The sequence below is a fragment of the Macaca thibetana genome, chromosome 4, assembly GCF_024542745.1.
Source record: "Macaca thibetana thibetana isolate TM-01 chromosome 4, ASM2454274v1, whole genome shotgun sequence".
Taxonomy (NCBI): domain Eukaryota; kingdom Metazoa; phylum Chordata; class Mammalia; order Primates; family Cercopithecidae; genus Macaca; species Macaca thibetana.
In genome coordinates this window covers 11,082,107-11,102,879 of record NC_065581.1, presented here as the reverse complement: position 1 = coordinate 11,102,879, position 20,773 = coordinate 11,082,107, and the positions used below count along the sequence as shown (strand labels likewise).

The 20,773-nt window shown below is 46.4% G+C and overlaps 2 protein-coding genes across 2 annotated transcripts in view; one reads left to right on the top strand and one right to left on the bottom strand.

Annotated features, from left to right (window-relative positions):
• The window catches only part of SMIM13 (small integral membrane protein 13), a 44,154-nt gene extending 23,733 nt beyond the window's left edge, over positions 1-20,421 (bottom strand). Inside the window, exon 1 of the mRNA XM_050789617.1 lies at positions 20,166-20,421. Within this exon, the coding sequence (XP_050645574.1) occupies positions 20,166-20,241 (76 nt within the window). The 5' untranslated portion in view covers positions 20,242-20,421. The remainder of the gene's footprint in view (positions 1-20,165) is intronic.
• Positions 4,239-13,633, top strand: ERVFRD-1 (endogenous retrovirus group FRD member 1, envelope). The gene is made up of 2 exons (XM_050789586.1): positions 4,239-4,518; positions 10,490-13,633. Exon 2 carries the CDS (start codon positions 10,810-10,812, stop codon positions 12,421-12,423), a length of 1,614 nt encoding a protein of 537 aa, XP_050645543.1. The 5' UTR covers positions 4,239-4,518; positions 10,490-10,809; the 3' UTR covers positions 12,424-13,633.
• Positions 20,422-20,773: the final 352 nt, after the last annotated feature.

The window sequence follows — 20,773 nt, the reverse complement described above, 5'->3', positions numbered from 1 at the left end:
AACATGGAGAAACCCCATCTCTACTAAAAATACAAGAAAATGAGCCAGGTGTGGCGGTCTATGCTTGTAATCCCAGCTACTCGGGAGCCTGAGGCAGGAGAATCGCTTGAACCCAGGAGGCGGAGGTTGCGGTGAGCCAAGATCGAGCCATTGCACTCCAGCCTGGGCAACAAAAGTGAAATTCTGTCAAAAAAAAGAAAAGACAAGACAAGACAGAATATGGCAAAGGTAATGGGACAGTTACTCCCTTTATTAGGTTATATTATTTGGTAAAGACGAAGGGATTTTGAAACTACAATTAAGGTCTCAATCAGTTATTTTTTAGTTATTCAAAAGTGAAATTACCTCGGGTGGGCCTGACTCAATTAGGTAAAAACCTTAAAAGAGGGATTGGGACCCTCCCTGGTGTCAGAGATTCAACTGGCATGAAGAGGTGAGCCAACTTGAGTCCTCAGTCACAGGACTCAACAGAACCGAATCCTGCCAACAACCACATAAGCTTGAAGGAGGAACCCAAGCTCCAGAAACGAACGAAGTCAGGCCCCGACTGCAGCCTTAGGAGCAAAGGACCCAGCTAAGCCAAGTGGAGACTCCTGATCCACAGAAACTGATATCTAATAACTGTGTGTTGTCTTAAGCTGCTAAATCTGTGGCAATTTGTTATGTAGCAACAGAAAACCAATATGCCAATTGTATGTAAATGCTCCCAAAAATCCAAAAGAAAGGAACAGTGCCCAACTCATGTAATAAGGTCTGCATTAACACTATGACAAAACCAGACAAGGGTGCTTAAGAAAACCACAAGTATTTCTCATGAATATAAACAGAAACATCTTAAATGCTTACTAAATTAATTCCTACAGTATAGAAAACGGATAACATGTCATGACCAAAGCAGGTTTATCTGAGGAATGGGTTCTTTCACATTCGAAATGCAACATAATCCATCATGTTAACCCCCCCCCCCCCCCCCCCCCCCCCCCCCCCCCCCCCCCCCCCCCCCCCCCCCCCCCCCCCCCCCCCCCCCCCCCCCCCCCCCCCCCCCCCCCCCCCCCCCCCCCCCCCCCCCCCCCCCCCCCCCCCCCCCCCCCCCCCCCCCCCCCCCCCCCCCCCCCCCCCCCCCCCCCCCCCCCCCCCCCCCCCCCCCCCCCCCCCCCCCCCCCCCCCCCCCCCCCCCCCCCCCCCCCCCCCCCCCCCCCCCCCCCCCCCCCCCCCCCCCCCCCCCCCCCCCCCCCCCCCCCCCCCCCCCCCCCCCCCCCCCCCCCCCCCCCCCCCCCCCCCCCCCCCCCCCCCCCCCCCCCCCCCCCCCCCCCCCCCCCCCCCACTTAAAAGAGAAAAAATACAGCCGGGTGTGGTAGCTCATGCCTGTAATGCCAACACTTTGGGAGGCCGAGGTGGGTGGATCGCTTGAGGTCAGGAGTTCAAGACCAGCCTGACCAACACGGTGAAACCCTGTCTCTACTAAAAATACAAAAATTAGCTGGGTGTGATGGTACACGCCTATAATCCCAGCTACTTAGGAGGCTGAGGCACGAGAATCACTTGAGCCTGGGAGGAGGAGGTTGCAGTAAGCTGAGATCATACCACTGCATTCCAGCCTGGGCGACAGAGCAAGACTCCGTCACAAAAAAAAAAGGAAAAGAGAAAAAGTACATGACCATCTCAATACAGAAAAATTAAAAAAAAAAAAAAAAAAATCCAATATCCACTCCTGATTTTTTTAAAAAAGAAAAATCCCCACAAAGCAGAAACAAAGGGGAAGTTTTCTTCCTAAACTTGACAAAGAATATCTATTAAAATCCTACAGCTAATAACTCATTTAATGGTAAAAAGCTAAATGTTTTACTCCAAAAGATAGGGGGGAAGGTTTGCTCTCACTCCTTTCTTGCAACATTGTAAGGCCCTAGCCAGTGCAATGAGGCAAAAGCGAAAAGACAAATGTACACACTGGGAAGAAAAGGTAAAACTACCTTCAACTGCCTGTAATCCCAACACTTTGGGAGGCTAAGGTAGGTAGATCATTTGAGATAAGGAGTTGGAGATGAGCCTGGCCAACATGGTGAAATCCCATCTCTACTAAAAATACAAAAATTAGCCAGGCGTGGTGGCACGCACCTGTAATCCCAGCTACTTGGGAGGCTGAGGCAGGAGAATCACTTGAATCCAGGAGGCAGAGGATGCAGTGAGCCAAGATTTCGCCATTGCACTCCAGCCTGGGCGACACAGTGAGACTCTGTCTCAAAAAAAAAAAAAAAAAAAAATAACTTTATATGTCATACCTTAAAAACTTGATAAGCAGCACTTACCAAACAATAACAACACAAAACAAATGACATTTAAAAATAAAAAAGTGCAGTGGCTCACACCTGTAATCCCAGCACTTTGGGAGGCCAAGGTGGGTGGACCACCTGAGATCAGAAGTTCAAGACCAGCCTGACCACCATGGTGAAACCCTGCCTCTACTAAAAATACAAAAATTAGCCAGGTACGGTGGCACATGCCTGTAATTCCCAGCTACTGGGGAGACTGAAACAGGGCAATCGTTTGAACCTGGGAGGCGGGGGCTGCAGTGAGCCAAGATTGTGCCACTGCACTCCAGCCTGGGCAACAAAGCAAGACTCCATCTCGAAAAAAAAAAAAAATAAAAAGATAAGCTACAGAATAGAAGAAAATACTTGCAAAACAGATAGAATAAAAACAAAAAAACAAAACAAACTTGTATCCAGAATAAAGAATTGTTTACAACTTGATAAAAGACAAGTAACACAATTTTTTAAATGAGTAGAAAAAACTTGTACAGATGATTTACACAGAAGGTAGAAAGAATGGCAAATAACATATAAAAGATGCTCAAAATAATTAGTCATTAAGGAAACAAAAATCAAAAGTATAATACCCATCCTCTAGAATGGCTAAATTAAAAACAGACAATAGCATCAAAAGTTGGTGATGGATGCGCAGTAACGAATTCTCACACGACTGTTGGCAATGCAAATGTTTGGCAGTTTCTTATGAAGCTACTCAAGAGAAATGAAAACATATGTCTACACCAAGATTTGCAATTGAATGTTAATAATACTACTAACCACTACTAATATTACTACAGGCTCACGCCTGTAATCCCAGCACTTTGGGAGGCCTAGGCGGGTGGACTACTTGAGGTCAGGAGTTTGAGACCAGCCTGGCCAACATGGTGAAACCGTGTCTCTACTGAAAAAAAAACAAAAAACAAAAAACCAGGCATGGTGGCAGGCGCCTATAATACCGCTACTTGGGAGGCTGAGGCAGGAGAATGGCTTGAATCCGGGAGGCAAAGGTTGCAGTGAGCCAAGATTATACCACTGCACTCCAGCTTGGGCGACAGAGCAAGACCCTGTCTCAAAAAAAAAAATAAAATAAAATAACAATAATAATAATAATAACAGCCAAAATCTGGAAACCACTTTAATATCCATCAATGAGTAAATAGATAAACAAATTGTGGTATATCTACACAATAGAATACTCTTTCAACAATAAAAAAGAATGTATTACTGATATACACAACACAAATAGATTTCAAAAGCATTATGCTGGAAGAAAGAAGTCAAACACAAAAAGCATGTTGTATGTTTATGGAAAGCAGTTTGGGCCAGGTGCAGTGGCTCATGCCTATAATCCCAGCATTTTGGGAGGCCAAGGACAGCAGATTACTTGAGGTCAGGAGTTCAAGATCAGCCTGGCCACCATGGTGAAATCTTGTCTCTACTAAAAATACAATAATTAGCTGGGCATGGTGGTGCACACCAGTTATTCCAGCTATTCAGGAGTCTGAGGCACAAGAATCACTTGAACCCGGGAGGTGGAGGTTGCAGTGAGTCAAGATTGCACCACTGCACTCCAGCCTGGGAGACAGAGCAAGAATGTTTCAAAAAAAAAAAAAAAAAAAAAAAAAGAAAGCAGTTCAATCAGGAGGCCATTAGGTTAAGCTGGTTCTGTTAGAGTAGGTAGTCAAGCAGACATGAGCAGGGCAGGAGAGGGCCCCCACCTCAGGAATGTCAGGTGATCATCAGGTGATGATCAGGCGGTTGTTACACTGTTTCTCTAAAATAATAATAATGGGTCGAGGCCAGTACAAGGGAAAGACAGTCTCCCAAAAGACAGGAAACACTGGAAGCTGGTGATCAGCAACTTCCTGATAAGATCTCCAAAGCTAGGCAAGTGGGCTCAAGCATGCGCACTAAGAAGCAAAAGGACAGAGTTTAACCAGTATATGACCTTCCTCTAGGAACACTTGACTGATATGGGAAAAATGTCTCAAGAAATCATGCGCACAACTTCAGTAAACACATGCACATGTGGCTCCTCCCAAGTGCTGACAGGCCACTGCACATGCAGACAGCCCATCCCAAGACAAAAATCCACGGAGCAGAAACGGAAACCCCGGAACCATGCCGATGTATAAAACCCCAAGTCAAGGGCTGAACAGGACAGTTGGATCTCTCAAGTGGTGCAGTGACTCGGATACCTTCCCTAATGGTAAGACATCTCTACGCCTTGCCTTCTTTGGCTAGAGGCGTTCAACCCTTATATGTGGTTTCCTTCTTCTCTTGCACTCTCCTGCTTACTAACCAACCCCTAGAACGATTCCTCTCAGCCACAGTGGCTCTGCTCCCCCTGGCTGCTCTCTCTGCTCACCCTGAGGATGGCTTGCAGGGGTGGGAAGGACCTTGGAATCTGCACTGAGTAGACCTGAGACACTAATGACCCCCCTGGACAGGAGGCTGATGAGCGTGGTAGGGCTAAAACCTACCACCATGTAGTATCTGGGGTTTCCTCTGCTTTTTCAACTAAAATCACCTCTTTCCCAAAAACCCACCACCACCTATTCTCCTTTCTCTGTATGTATTCCAAAATGACCTTGCACACCCATTGGACCAACTGCCTTGGGGGTAAGTCTGCCTTTTCTCTGTTCTTACTTTGCATGCCCTGCAACTTTCTTCTCTGCCTTAAACCTACACTCCCTATTTCTTACTCATGCACCCACAGCTCTTGCTGTGTTAGCCTGGCAACCAAGAGATGGGCTCCCTTATGGATGTCCCTTGATATTTATACTTGTTACCCTACCAGTTCGGACGACCTCCAACCCTTTCCCTGTCTGTTGGCTCACTGCCGGGACAGACACTAATCAGAACCTCAGCTCTGCCAGCTCCTTATGACTTACCATATGCTTTTCATCCCTGTGATGCTCCAGGGCCATGTTTTTCACTGGCTTTTGAAGTGGTTTGCTTGCTTGCATAGGACCTCACTCTGTGGCCCTTAAGGACCCCACCCACTTGCTTTTTTGTTGAGTTAGCACCCCTTTGGGAGGACGGAATATTCTTTCTCTGCCATTTGCAGGCCCTTATCCCAAACACCAAGTCCTCCAGAGGTTGCTCTGGAGGGCAAATAAACATTGCGCTCTCAAATCCAAGGGCTGCTGTTTCCGCGAGCATATGAAGGCTTTCCATGAGTATTCCTCTTGCTTCCTCCTGCTTCCTCCTGTAGCAGAAGGATTGTTCTATCTATTTAAGCATTTGTTCTGCATGTTACCCTGGGAGGATGAAGAATCCCAAATACAAATTTTCCTCCATTCCTCTAATCACCTCCATGCCCTTCTCAGTATGTATCAGTACCTTCAAAGTTATATTTGAAGGGAGGGAAGGCCAGCCCCCTTGCAGCAACTGGCAGAAAAACAGGCTTCTTGTCTAATTAAAGAACATGGGAAATGTGAATCTGAGAAAAGAGATAATCATTTTGTTGCTAGAATGCTCTGAACAAGAGTCACTATAAGGTCATGGAGATAAGGATATAGGACGCCCAGGGAGGCAGATGCAAGAGACCAAAGTACCCATAGAACAGAGATGAAGACTAGTTCCAGGCTACAAACACAAAACAGGCTACCACTGCAACACAGATGCAGGCTGGTCCAGAAAGGGGATGGGACCAGGGTAGGGGTACCCAGTTAACACTGGCTCATTCCAGAACCCCTTGGATGAATTGCGGGGGGCACCCTGTTCATTGTGGTCTGCCATAGGCAGAGGACTAAGAGAACAAGGGGAGACACCCTCTTCTCGCCTCTTTTCTTTGCAAATTGTGCCTCCATAAAACAAGATGGGACCAAGGTTGGGGTACCTGGTAAGCACCAGTTCATTCTGGAACCCTTAGGATGAATGGGGGACACTGCCAGACGCAAAGGAAAAATGGATGAATGGGTAACGCCCTACCCACTCTGGTATGCTGTAAGTTCAGGAAGAAGACAGTAGGGAAATTGGAGGGGTTGCCTTCTTTTTCCCTTCTCTCCTCTGTTCTCTCTTTGTGGATGGGTAATCAAGTCTCCATACCACAGGACACACTACTCAGATACATCTTCAAGAACTGGGAAAAGTTTGACTCCCAAACCCTAAAAAGGAAAAGGCTTTTTTCTGTAACACAGCCTGGCTTGAATAAAAGCTCTAGGACCAGGAATCTTGGCCAGAAAACGGAAGCACGAAATTAAATATGATCCATCAACTAGATTTGTTTTGCTACCACCAGGGAAAATGGACAGAAATCCCCTATGTACTGGTCTTCATGGCCCTAAGAAACAACCCTGAAAAGGTCAGGCTTGTAAAACAGATCCACAGCCATGTCATGCAAACCCTTCCCATTGGTTCAGGAGTCCCCTCATCAGGTTTATCCAGAGCTCAAGCCCCACTGCCCCTTCTACCCAATTATATCAAAGTCTCCCAGAAGCCTTCTCCTCCCTACCCAGGGCCATCCTCTGGACACCATCCCCTTAAGTTATGTCCCATTCAGGAGGTTTAGTGGTCCCAGTGGACCCACTAGAGTCCAGACTCCACTCACTGTGCAACACCTGAGCCAAATTAAAATGGAACTAGGGGAGTTTATGGAGGACCCTGACAAATATATCAAAGTGTTTTCTAAACTGGGCTTAACATATGAACTTACCAGGAGGGACGTCTCAATCATACTAGGACAAACTCTGCCTAAGGGAGAATGTGACTCCATTATAGTGGCGGTTTAACAATTTGCAAACACAATGCACATGACTGACCCTGGTGGCTACCCTGTGGGGGCCACCACAGTTCCCCAGGTCAACCCCAACTGGGATTACAATATCCAGGGGAGTATATGAGCAAGGAACCACAAGTCCCTCCGTCTGACAGAAGGAATGAAAGCTAGCAGAGCAAAGCCTGTGAACTGTAACAAATTGGCCTTAACAGATGAAGGGCCTTATGAAAACCTCACCATTTTCTTAGAGGCTAGAAAAGGCCCTAGTGAAACATACTAACCTAGACCCAGATCCACTAGAAGGACAATCGTTCATAAAGGATCATTTCCCTAACTCAAACAACCCCAGATAGTAGGAGGAAACACCAGAAACTAGCACTGGACCCCAGTACCTCTATGCGTGAGATCTGCAAAGTAGGTTCCTTGGTCTTTTACAACCAGAACCAGGAGGAGGAAGAAAGTGCTCAAGAAAAGGACAGGCAAAAGGAAAAGCGACAGTTCCAACTACTGACTGCCCTGCAAACCCACCAGCCACCTCTGGCCAGCCCCAGGCAGACCCCTTTGCCCAAATGCTACTTCTGTGGGGAGCCAGGCCACACAAGAAGGCAGTGCCCAAACCAGTGGGGACCCCCACCCCCAGCTCTCCATGGTCCAATTGCCACAAGCTTGGCCACTGGGAAACAGGACTACCCTGAAAGATGAAAGGCCTTCAGGACATCCCAACTACGCTCCAGCTGGCTCCTGGATCAAATATCACTACTGAAGGGACAGAGCCAAGGGCTGCCTTGGATGTGCCTAGCAGGACTGTAAGTTTTCTTTTGGACATGAGGGCTGCCTGCTCAGTGCTTACCTCTTTTCCCAGGCAATTACCCTCCTGGGAGAATATGAAGTGCTCATAACCTGGAGGTTTACTCCTCCTCTGTGCTGCCCATGGGGGAAAACCATCTTTTCTCATTCATTTCTGGTGATGCCAGAATACCCTACACACCTTTTGGGTAGGGATATTTTGTTCAGACTAGGGGCTCAGTTAACCTTTCCTCCAGGGCCAACACCCCCTTTTTCAAATGCAATCTTACGCCTCAAGGAAACCATACACAAGGATGAACTGCTCACAGACCTTTCCATTGATCCAGAGGTCTGGGCCTCAGGAATAACAGGAAAGGAGGCCATAACGGCAATGCCTATAGTAATTCAGCTCAAGAATCCTTCTAGCTATCCTTGTAGAAAGCAGTTTCCTCTTCAGCTGGAGGCCAAAGAGGGATTTCAGCTTCTCACTGAAAAATTTCAAAAACATGGATTATTAATACCTTGTAACACCCCATCTTACCTGTTAAAAAGAGCAACGAAGAACATAGGCTGGTCCAGGACCTGCGAATCATAAATAGTCCCACTACACCCAATGCTCCCCAACTCTTACGTACTTCTTCCCCAACCTCCAGATGCTCAGCGGTTTCCAGTCTTAGACCTTAAAGACTCGTTCATTTGTATCTCCCCCTCGACCCATCCTCCTAATTTCTATTTGCATTTGAGTGGGAGAATGAAAAGGAAGGAGTCAACAGCTCACCTGGACAGTGCTTCCCCAAGGTTTCAGAGACAGTCCCCACTGGTCTGGGCAAGCCCTAGCTAGAGATTTGCAGGACCTAAGTCTTGAGAGGAGAGAGTGTGTCCTACAATAGATGGACAACCTGTTAATCTGCTCCCCAACAAGAGAACTGGGAATCCAACATCTAGTCCAAAACACTAAATTCCTTGCAGACAGAGGATACACGGTGTCTGAAAACAGACTCCTAAAGTACCAAGTCTTGTTGTTAGAAAACCCATAGGTAATAGTTGAGCAGTGTTCCACCCTTAACCCAGTTTCCTTACTGCCACTACCAGGAGACCATAATACCACATTTGTGTTGTGAGATACTTAACCAAATTTATGCCAGCCAGGAAGACTAAAAAGATCAGCTCCTAGATAATCCAGATGACATATGGTTTTCAAGTGGGAATAGCTTTGTCAGGGATAGAACTAGCTATGCAGAGTATGCTATAATGTCCCTTCACCAAGTTATAGAGGCTAAAGCTCTGTCCCCGGGGATCTCTGTGCATCTAGCCAAACTCACTGCGCTGACCAAAGCCTTAAACTAGGGGAAAGAAAAAGAGTACATACAGATTCCAAATACACATTTCTGGTGCTTCACACCCACACGGCTATCTGGAAGGAGAGGGTGTACCTAACAGCTCCAGATACTCAAATTAAGTATGGGCCTCAAATCTTAGAGCTATTGGAGGCTGTTCATTTGCCCCAGGAATTGGCAATAGTGCACAGTAAAGGACACCAAAGGGGCTCCGATGAAATTACATGGGGAAACAGGTTAGATGACTAAACAGCTAAAGAGACAGGCATCTCAAAAGATACCTTCATGGGGGCCTTGCTCCTCTCTCTCTCCAATGCAACTGCTCTCTCTCCAATACACTAAGGAAGAAACAGATTGGGCCACCCAACATGGGTATTGAAAAGAAACCAATGGATGGTATAGGTTGGGAGAACTTTTCCGTCTACCTAAAACCTTCCAATGGAAATCATCAAGAGTTTACAGGACTCCCGCCACTTTAGAAAAGACAGTCTAGGGCAAATTTGTAAATGGGTGTTCAGGAGTAAATAAAACTATTCAACAGGTTTGTCAAGCCTGCACTTTGTGCACTATAAATAATCCCCATACGGGGAAGCCTCTCCATCAGTAAAAGGAGAGGTACATACCCTGCAGAGGACCGGCAGATGGACTGAATTCACTCAGCTGCCTGCACACCGCAGGTGTAAGTACCTCTTGGTCTGTGTAGACACCTTCACAGGATGGGTAGAAGCCTGCCTCACAAGGACTGAAAAGGCACAGGAGGTAGCTAAATTCCTCCTAAAGGAACTCATTCCTCAGTTCAGGCAACCCAGGTCATTGCAGAGTGACAAAGGTCCATCCTTCATTTCCCAATTAACTCAACAGGTTAGTAGTGCCCTGGACATAAAGCTTCACTCTGCCAGGAGACTGTAATCTTCAGGAAAAGTGGAAAGAAATAACCAAACCCTCAAACATATCCCCAACAAACTCTGCGAGGAAACAGCACAGCCATGGGTGGACCTCTTAGCTTTAGCCCTCTTTCTGATTTGTTGCCCCTAAGGCTCCCTTGCAATTAAGCCCCTTCAAGGCTTTATATGGTAGGCCATTCCTATATTCTGACATTACTAGCTGAAGAAACTGCCAAAGTCACCCACTACGTTTCTTCTTTAGCAGGCTTCTCGCAGGCTTTCTGGGAATATGGTTTACAAACAAACCAAAATCTGAAGGGGAAAAATCCCCACCTCTATATCCTGTACACTCACAGCTTCTCATTAATGTCTGGAAGGATGGAACCCCAAATTCCCAACAAACTCCTATCTGAAAGGGCCCCTTCACCATTCTATTATCTACCCCTACAGCCATTACAGTACTGGAGATTGCCAGCTAGATCCATCACACTCAAGTGAAGCCGTGGAAAAGCCCTTAAACACCAGAGCCAGAACCAGCAACCTCAGCTCCAGAATACACTTGCGAGGCACTGGAAGATCTAAAATTCCTCTTTAAACAAAAAGATAAGTAATGCCCCACCAACATCCCTTCGCCTCAAAGTAAGGTGATCCCAATACTAGAAATTGTATCGGCAACTGCTCTGATTGTTATCACTATTTTAACCCTAACTTGTACACCAGCAGGAGTTCCATTGGCAGCTCGTTTTGTGACCAGTTTCTCTTAGGTCACCATGGGCCTGCTCCTGCTGGTTCTCATTCTCACTCCTTTACTAGCAGCCTACCGCCATCCTGATTTCCCGTTATTGGAAAAAGCTCAGCAACTGCTCCAAAGTACAGGATCCCCTTACTCCACCAATTGCTGGTTATGTACTAGCTCTTCCACTGAAACGCCAGGGACAGCTTATCCAGCCTCGCCCAGAGAATGGACAAGCATAGAGGCGGAATTACATATTTCCTATCAATGGGACCCTAATCTGAAAGGATTGATGACGCCTGCAAACAGCCTTCTTTCAACAGTAAAGCAAGATTTCCCTGATATCCGCCAGAAACCTCCCATTTTCGGACCCATCTTTACGAATATCAACTTAATGGGAAAAGCCCCTATTTGTGTTACAGCCAAAAGGAAAAATGGAACAAATGTAGGCACTCTTCCAAGTACAGTCTGTAATGTTACTTTCACTGTAGATCCTAACCAACAGACTTATCAAACATACACCCACAACCAATTCCGCCATCAACCAAGATTCCCCAAACCTCCAAATATTACTTTTCCTCAGGGAACTTTGCTAGATAAATCCACCCAGTTTTGCCAGGGACGCCCAAGCTCATGTAGAACTCGAAATTTCTGGTTTCGGCCTGCTGATTACAATCAATGTCTGCAAATTCCCAACCTCAGCTCTCCAGCAGAATGGGTTCTATTGGACCAAACTCGAAATTCTCTTTTTTGGGAAAATAAAACCAAGGGAGCTAACCAGAGCCAAACACCCTGCATCCAAGTCTTAGCAGGCATGACTATAGCCACCAGCTACCTGGGCATATCAGCAGTCTCAGAATTTTTTGGAACCTCCCTCACCCCCTTATTTCATTTCCATATCTCTACATGCCTTAAAACTCAAGGAGCCTTTTATATTTGTGGCCAGTCGATTCACCAATGCCTCCCCACTAACTGGACTGGAACTTGTACCATAGGCTATGTAACCCCTGACATCTTCATAGCCCCTGGCAATCTCTCTCTTCCAATACCAATCTATGGGAATTCCCAGCTGCCCAGGGTGAGGAGGGCAATCCATTTCATTCCCCTTCTCGCGGGACTCGGCATTCTAGCCGGTACGGGAACCGGAATTGCTGGAATCACAAAAGCTTCCTTCACCTACAGCCAGCTCTCAAAGGAAATAGCCAAGAACATTGACACCATGGCTAAAACCTTAACGACCGTGCAAGAACAAATCGACTCTTTAGCAGCCGTAGTCCTCCAAAATCGCCGAGGACTAGACATGTTAACGGCAGCACAGGGAGGAATTTGTTTGGCCTTAGATGAAAAATGTTGCTTTTGGGTGAATCAATCAGGAAAAGTACAAGACAACATCAGACAACTCCTAAATCAAGCCTCCAGTTTACGGGAACGAGCCACTCAGGGTTGGTTAAATTGGGAAGGAACTTGGAAATGGTTCTCTTGGGTTCTTCCCTTTATAGGCCCACTTGTTAGTCTCCTACTTTTGCTCCTTTTTGGCCCATGTCTCCTAAATCTAATAACTCAATTTGTCTCCTCTCGTCTTCAGGCCATAAAGCTTCAGACAAACGGTGCGGGATGCCGTCCTCGCAATATTCAAGAGTCACCCTTCTAAAGAGGGCCCCTAGACTGCTCACTAGTGGGACACAACAGAGGCGAAATCCTGCCCCGTCTCCTGTGGATCTGGCTGGATACGGCTTTTGTCAATCCACAGAGCCATCCTGCCCTGACAGCTAGCAAGAGGCCAAGACCCACAGAACAACCACTACAGCCCCTCTGTCAGCAGGAAGCAGTTAAAGAAGACTGACCTTCGTCCATTTTCCCAAATAATTGGGTCTTGGACTCTTGATGGGGAGGAAATGTTGGAGCAGGTCACTAGTCAGACATGAGCAGGGCAGGGCCCCCTCACCAGGAATGTCAAGCAACCATCAGGTGATGGTCAAGCAGTTGTTAAGCTGTGTCACTAACATAATAATGGATGGCAGCTGGCGCCAGGGAAAGATGGGCTCCCAATAGATAGGAAACACCTGAAGCTGGTCATCAGCAGCTTCCTGATAAAATCTCAGGAGTTGGGCGTGCAGGCTCAAGCATGCCCCCTAAGAGGCAAAATAGTGGCATTTAAGTCGCATATGACCTTCCTTTAGGAAGGCTTGACTGGCAAGGGAAAAACTCCTCCAGTGAACACGTGCACAACTTCAGTAAAAACACTGCACATGTGTCCCCTCCCAAGTGCTGGCAGGCCACTGTGCATGCAGACAGCCTGCCCCCAAAAAAAATCAGAGGAGGAGAAATGGAAATCCTGGAACCACGCTAATGCATAAAACCCCAAATCAAGGGCCTAGCAGGGCAATTGGATCTCTCAAGTCGCCCGCTTGGCTCTCTTCAAGCCCACTTTGCTTCCTTTTGTTCTTACTCTACAACTTTCACTCCTGCTCTAAAACTTGAGCCTGGGACTGTCAGGCTACCTTATGCCTCCCTGCCAAATTCCCTCCTCTCCTCCAGCGGGGCAAGGATGGAGTTTGCTGCAGACCCATCGGATTTGCTGCTGGTAACAGTTCCACCATTTAGGTTCCAGCACCAAGCAAACTAACACTCAACTCAGTGTAAACAGCCAAACAAAACTTAAGCTTAACCAATTAGAAACCACCAACTAACCTCTAACTAGGTCCTTTCTACTTTAACCAAGTATTTTCTTTGTCTTGCTTCTGTGAGCACCTTATAAAAGTTTCCCCCTTGTACCTCTGCAGTAAAGACCCAGTTGCTCGCAGTTTGGCACTGACTGTTCATGAATCACCCTTACTCAAATAAACTCTCTAAACTGCTAATGTGCCTAAGTTGATTTCTTAACACATCTTTGCAAATTGTATGAAAACCAATGAACTAGACAACCTACAAAATTTGTTCACACTTTTCTGTAATCAGCACGTTTTACCTCAGTCTACTATCTTTGAAATATGTACATCACCCTAAGTAAAACTGTATTAATCTAAGGATAGTTTAAATTTCTAAAACCAAATTTAATCTTTAAAAATTGATTTTTTCAAAAGTCAATTAATTCATATATATTCACCTGTACCAAAGTCATCCTCACAGGGTTAATAAGAATTCTGGACAGCAATATAGTTTAATCAAGCTGCACTTTGACCCATTTTCGTGTAACCAAAAGTCACAATATGCTAGATACTGTCTATTTGCATCTCCATGGTTCTTAAAAATAAGATTTTTGAGTTAGAATCATAAGGCTTTTAAGAATTGCTTAAGATGAGGACAGGTGTGGTGGCTCACGCCTGTAATCCCAGCACTTTGGGAGGCTGAGGTGGGCGGATCACGAGATCAGGAGTTCAAGACCAGCCTGGTCAACATAGTGAAACCCGGTCTCTACTAAAAATACAAAAAATTAGCCAGGTGTGGTAGTGCATGCCTGTAATCCAGCTACTTGGGAGGTTGAGGCATGAGAATCACTTGAACCCAGGAGGCGGAGGTTGCAGTGAGCGGCGATTGTGCCACTCCACTCCAGCCTGGGCCACAGAGGAGACTCTGTCTCAAAATAAAAAAGAATTGCTTAAGACATTTTTCAGGTTCTGGAATTACAGTAAAACAGCTGTCACCAGTTTATGACCAGTTTAAAGACACTCTACAGAGGAATCAAATCAGCACGAGAATAGTGTCTTCATCTCCTGTCCCATAGCTTCACCCCTGGGTTCTTTGACCAATCAATCCGCCCACTCCAAAACCCTTAAACCCTAGCCCCAAACCACTCCAAGATGGATTTGGAGTTTCCTTCCATCTCCTTCTTCAGAAGCCCTACCATAAAACCTCTTCACTGCAACCTGATATTGCGAGAAACAGCTCTATTACAGTTACAGTACCTCAATGTAAGATAAATAAGCAGAAACACGGTTGAACCTCAGGATTCCTGAATTATTTGTGAATTTACCTACCAGCTGAAATAAGAGAGGTTAAGTGGATTGCTCAAGCCACACAGCTAGTAAGCGGCAACGCCAGCTGTGTGACTTGATCACACAGTCACAGATCAGCCCAGGTCCAACGCTGATCATATAACAACAAAGTTCGGAAATTAAAAACTGGACAGCTACAACTAAAAATTCATTTTAAGAGACAGAAGATAAAGCCCCAAAGATCCTCCAGAAGAAAGGGGGAGGAGGGAATTAGGAGATAAAAAGATCAATCCAAGAGGTCCAGCATACAACTACCAGAAGTTTCAGAGAGAAAAGAAAAAAAAAAAGAAAATGGAGAGGAAAAAATGATCACAAATCTAGTAGAAAATTTCCCCAGAAATGAGGAAAAAATCTGAACTGAAGGGACCTAGAAAAATGAAAGAGACACATACAAAGGCACATCATTATGACTTTCCAGTATACAATGACAAAAAGGCTATCCAAAAAGCATCTTGAAAGAGAAACCAAGTCATGTATAACGACAAGGAAACAGAAGGCATTAAATTTTTCAATACCAGACCTGGAAGCAAGAAATCAATGGGGTAACCATTCTCAAATTTTGGGTGAAAATCATTTGCAACCCCAAAACCTATTCAAATTATCAATCAAGTATAAAGGTAGAATATAAACAAATAGAGACATTTTCAGGTATGCATTAGCTCAAAAAATTATTTTTCATGCATTCTTTCCTAAAAAGCTACTAGAAAATGTGCTCCAACAAAAAAAGAATGGAAACTGAAAAAGATAATGACATGAGACCCAGAAAACAGGGTACAGAACAGGACAGAGAAAGTACAACTTCCTGCAGAATGACAGCTGTTGAGAAAGAAGGAAGGTTCTGGAGCTGGGTAGGGGAAGGAGGGGAAAAGCATTCCATTTGAACATATGGGAAATACTACTGATGAGTGTAAGAGATTGTGGAACATCTGGTAGGGGGCACATAACAATGTACCAAAGTAGGCCAGGCATGGTGGCTCACGCCTGTAATCCCAGTACTTTGGAAGGCCGAGGCAGGTGGATCACGAGGTCAGGAGATCAAGACCATCCTGGCTAACATGGTGAAACCTCGTCTCCATTAAAAATACAAAAAATTAGCTGGGCATGGTGGCAGGCACCTGTAGTCCCAGCTACTCAGGAGGCTGAGGCAGGAGAATCGCTCGAACCCAGGAGGTGAAGGTTGCAGTGAGCTGAGATCGCGTCACTGGACTCCAGCCTGGGCAACAGAGTGAGACTCCCTCTCAGAAAACAAAACAAAACAAAACAACAATGTACCAAAGCAACAGTAGGTAAGCTAAAAAGGCAATTATGTATTAACTTCAAAAAAAATGAAGAACCATGTAAGAATGAAAGTGTGGTCATATTACACTATTTAACCAGCAGAGAATAATGTTTATAGAGTCAAAATATAAATCCACACTATTAAGTCAGCTAAAGGTATTATCAATGGCAACGAGAGAAAGAAATGGATGGAGCATCTACCATGGTTAATAATGTCTAAAAATGCAAAATCAAGAGATAGTAATGAATGTTATTTAGAAATATGAAAGAAAATAACCAGGAAAATAGTGAAACAGAGTTGAAAGGAACCAGCTCTTCATAAGTACTACTGACTTTTGAAACTAGACTGGTGATAAAATATTCTTCATAAAACAGTGTGGCTAGTATGTGAAAAGTAACTTAAGATGGGTTGGAAAAAAGACTAGTTAGGAGACTAATGCAGGCTGAAGATGAAGGTGGTGGTGGGCACAGAGAAGACAATGTATTTCTGATTTTTTTATTTTTATTTATTTTTTTTTTCAAGACGGAGTTTTACTCTTGTCACCCAGGCTGGAGTGCTATGGTGCGATGTCAGCTCACTGCATCCTCCGCCTACTGGGTTCAAGCAGTTCTCTTGCCTCAGCCTCCTGAGCAGCTGGGATTACAGACACGTGCCATCATGCCCGGCAAATTTTTGGCATTTTTTTTTTTTTTTAGTAGAGATGAGGATTTGCCAGGTTGGCCAGACTGGTCTCGAACTCCTGATCTCAGGTGATCTGCCTGCCTCGGCCTTCCAAAGGGCTGGGATTACAAGCGTGAGCCGCCATGCCCGGCCTGGAGATAAGGTTTTTAAAGAGGTAATTAAGGTTAAATAAAGTCATAGGGTGAGGACGCATAATCCAGTGACTTATAAAGAGATTAGAACACAACAAAGAAGAGACTATGTGAAGACACAAGGAGAAGACCACTATCTACAAGCTAAGGGGAGTAGCCTCAGGAGAAAATCAATCCTGCTGATCTTTGACTTCTAGCTTCCAGAGATGTAAGAAAACAAATGTGTTCAGGCAGGGCGCGGTGGCTCATGCCTGTAATCCCAGCACTTTGGGAGGCCGAGGTGGGTGGATCGCCTGAGGTCAGGAGTTCAAGACCACCCTGACTAACATGGTGAAAGCCCATCTCTACTAAAAATACAAGAATTAGCCAAGTGTAGTGGTGGGCGCCTATAATCCCAGATACTTGGGAGGCTGAGGCAGGAGAATCGCTTGAACCCGGGAGACGGAGGTTGCAGTGAGCCGAGATTGTGCCATTGCACTCCAGCCTGGGCAACGGAGCGAGACTCCAGATCAAAAAAAAAAAAAAAGAAAATAAATGTGTTCGGCCAGGTGTGGGTGGCTTACGCCTGTCATCCCAGCACTTTGGGAGGTCGAGGTGGGCAGATCACCTGAGCTCAAGACCCGCCTGACTGACCAACATGGAGAAACCCCATCTCTACTAAAAATACAAAATTAGCCGGGCATTGGGCCAGGCGCAGTGGCTCACGCCTGTAATCCCAGCACTTTGGGAGGCCGAGGCAGGTGGATCACCTGAGGTTGGGAGATCAAGACCAGCCTGGCCAACACGGAGAAACCCCATCTCTATTAAAAACAGAAAATTAGCCGGGCATGGTGGCGCATGCCTGTGATCCCAGCTACTCAGGAGGCTGAGGCAGGAGAATCGCTTGAACCCAGGTGGCAGAGGTTGCAGTGGGCCGAGATCGCGTCATTGCACTCCAGCCTGGGCAACGAGAGCAAAACGCCGTCTCAAAAAAAAAAAAAAAAGATAAGAAAGAAGAGAAATGTGTTGTTTAAGCCACCCACCAGTCTCCAGTATTTTGTCATGGCAGCCCTGGCAAACTAATATCGCACTCTAGTTTCTCTCTCAAGTCTGGTCTGATCCTTGCCTCCTCTCCCCAAGTTCCCGCCCCATCCTAGTCAAAAGATGAGGCTACTCCATCATCAGTTCTCCCAACAACAACAACAAAAAGTGTTGATAACTTCATCATGGAGCTTTTAGTTCTTGATCATTCCAAACAACTAAGGTGTCCTAGCACAGGGGTCCCCATCCCTAGCACACAGGTCCCTGGCCCATGCAGGCGGCGAGTGGTACCATCTGAGCTCCGCCTCCTGTTTGATCAGCAGCACATTAGATTCTCATAGGAGCACCTATTGTGAACCTACGGTGAACTGCGCATAGGAGGGATCTAGGCTGCTCGCTGCTTATGAGAATCTAACTAATGCCTGATGATCTGAGGTGGAATGATTTTATCCCAAAACCATCCCTGCTCCGTCTGTGGAAAAATTATTCTCCATGAAACGAGTCCCTGGTGCCAAAAAGGTTGGGGACTGTTGTCCTAACACACCTCATCTCTCTTATTCTTTAATGTTTCTGAAACTAAAAGCACTTTTAGAAAAATTTGTATAATTAAACCATCAAATAGCTGTTTAGAGACGAGAAAGCAATTTGGAATTCTGAAGTCACAAAGGTAAATTTGGCAAATATCCTAGCCAGGGTATGGTAGGGTCTACATGTCACATTCCCATGTCCAGGTAGCTTGCATTTTCAAACTAGAAAGGGTAATAAATGCTTTCCCTCCTTCCCCACATCCAAACATATCACAAGGAGTTTGTTGTCCTTACTTCAAGAACCTTAAACATCTACAATTAGTTCAATATTCTAATATTCTTCTGCTTGTTGACATCACAAGCAGAAAATTAAGAAGTTATTCAATTGCTTTATCTCATCAGAAAAGAAAGGCTGTAAATTAGAAGCTTTAATCTGGTGTTATAGGAAAGCACAATAAATTTTAAACATACATACAAGGCCAGGCGTGGTGGCTCATGCCTGTAATCCCAGCACTTTGGGAGGCCAAGGCAGGTGGATCTCATGAGGTCAGGAGTTCAAGACCAGCGTGGCCAACACGGTTAAACCCCATCTCTACTAAAAATACAAAAATTAGCTGGTCATGGTGGTGGGTGCCTGTAATCCCAGCTACAGCTACTCCAGAGGCTGAGGCAGGAAAATCACTTAAACCCAGGAGGCGGAGGTTACAGTGGGCCAAGATCAGGCCATTGCACTCCTGCCTGGGCGACAAGAATGAGACTCCATCTCAAAAAACAAAATAAAATAAACCTACAAGTTTATAAATACATATACACGCATATGCACAAGTGCACACGTCTTCCACAGCATCACTAAGTAACAATTTGTACATTTATCATGTAATGAACAAGCCCTATAGTATCTGTATGAATTCTGACCCATTATTACATCAACCTGAACCCATACTTCAGTCTCATAAATATGTGTAAACTCACTGACATGTGTTCTATATACTTTTTAGATTTTCACAATTGCTCAGCCACTTTGCTAAGAGACCTGTGGTTATTAGCTACTATATATGTACAAAGAAATAAAAAAGATCTAAAATTGGGCTAACATTATCCTAAGAAGAAAGTTGAACGTCCTCTCATTCCAAGAAGGAAAATACGCACAGCATTCAAAATAGCACCATTATTATAGAACTGAGAGTTAGGTTACCTGACCCTGGAAGTTTAATATAGCCGGTGTTTTTAAGCTCTGCCTGGTCTCGACATCTCTGCTTGGAATTGAGTTTAAGGCTGAACTCTGAGTAAACAATTGAACGGGTGCTGAAAACCCAACTCTAGCCCACCCGCTGATGAAACGAAGGTGACACCTGTCATCGTTAAGGTAAGAATCTGTGCAAATGAAAAAGGACTAACCAATCACTTCACCTTCGAATGCAGGCCAAGGTTACAATCTGGGCAGCCTGTGGTGAGAATGAAATCAAGAGCAGACGCTGCCGGTGAAGCAAGACAGAGTTTCACTCAGAGTCAGGAAGCCCTGCAGCCTATCCTTTCCCTCCCCCAGGATGCCCGAGGGCCGGCCATGGGTAAAGGGCCCACCTCTGCGCTCAGCCCTAGAGGCTAAGGGACAACAGTTGATTTTAAGACACTTGTCCGTCCACGCCCCTTTTTAAACAAACAAACAAAAAAACCAAAAAACCAAAACCAAAAAAAAAAAAAAAAAAGCACATCAGCGACCCGGCGTGTGGAATTGCCCCGCGGCTGCCGCCCCCACTCACCGCACACCATCAGCAGCAGGACGATCAGCAGAGTAGCCACGAACACAAGCAGGGTCAGCCCGACGCTGTGCCACATCTTGGGGCAGAAGGGCGGCCGGCTCGGGGCGGCGGGCGCGGACGGCAGTGAGCGAGGGCGGCCGCGCGTCCTGCGCTTCAGCTGCGGGCGCCAGGCGCGGCTGGGCGCCGGGGCTGCATGGGCGGCTGGCGCCCCCTCAGCAGCGCCCTCAGGGGGTGGGGCGGCGCAAAGGCGGGCACCGTGGGACCTCCCGCCCGCCCGATCCCTTTCCCGCCCGGGTGGCCAGAGCGCTGGAGTCAGGCGGGACGCAGGGCGCCTCTAGTCCGTCATCGCCCCGGGAAGCCGAGGCCGCGGCACCCAGAGACCCCGGCGATCGGATGTGCTTCCATGGCGGACACCGCGCGCCTGTGGGGAGGACAGAGAGTTAGCGCGGGGACACACGGCGGCCACAAGGCCTTCGTCGCTGTCCACCCAAGTGTCTCTGAGACCCCCAGGGATGCCAGATGTCAGCGCCTCCCGGCCGCTGCTGCAGCGGCTTCTCCGCCCCAGGCCCCCCTATCGCTGCGGCAGCTCATCACCGAGCTCGCCTCCT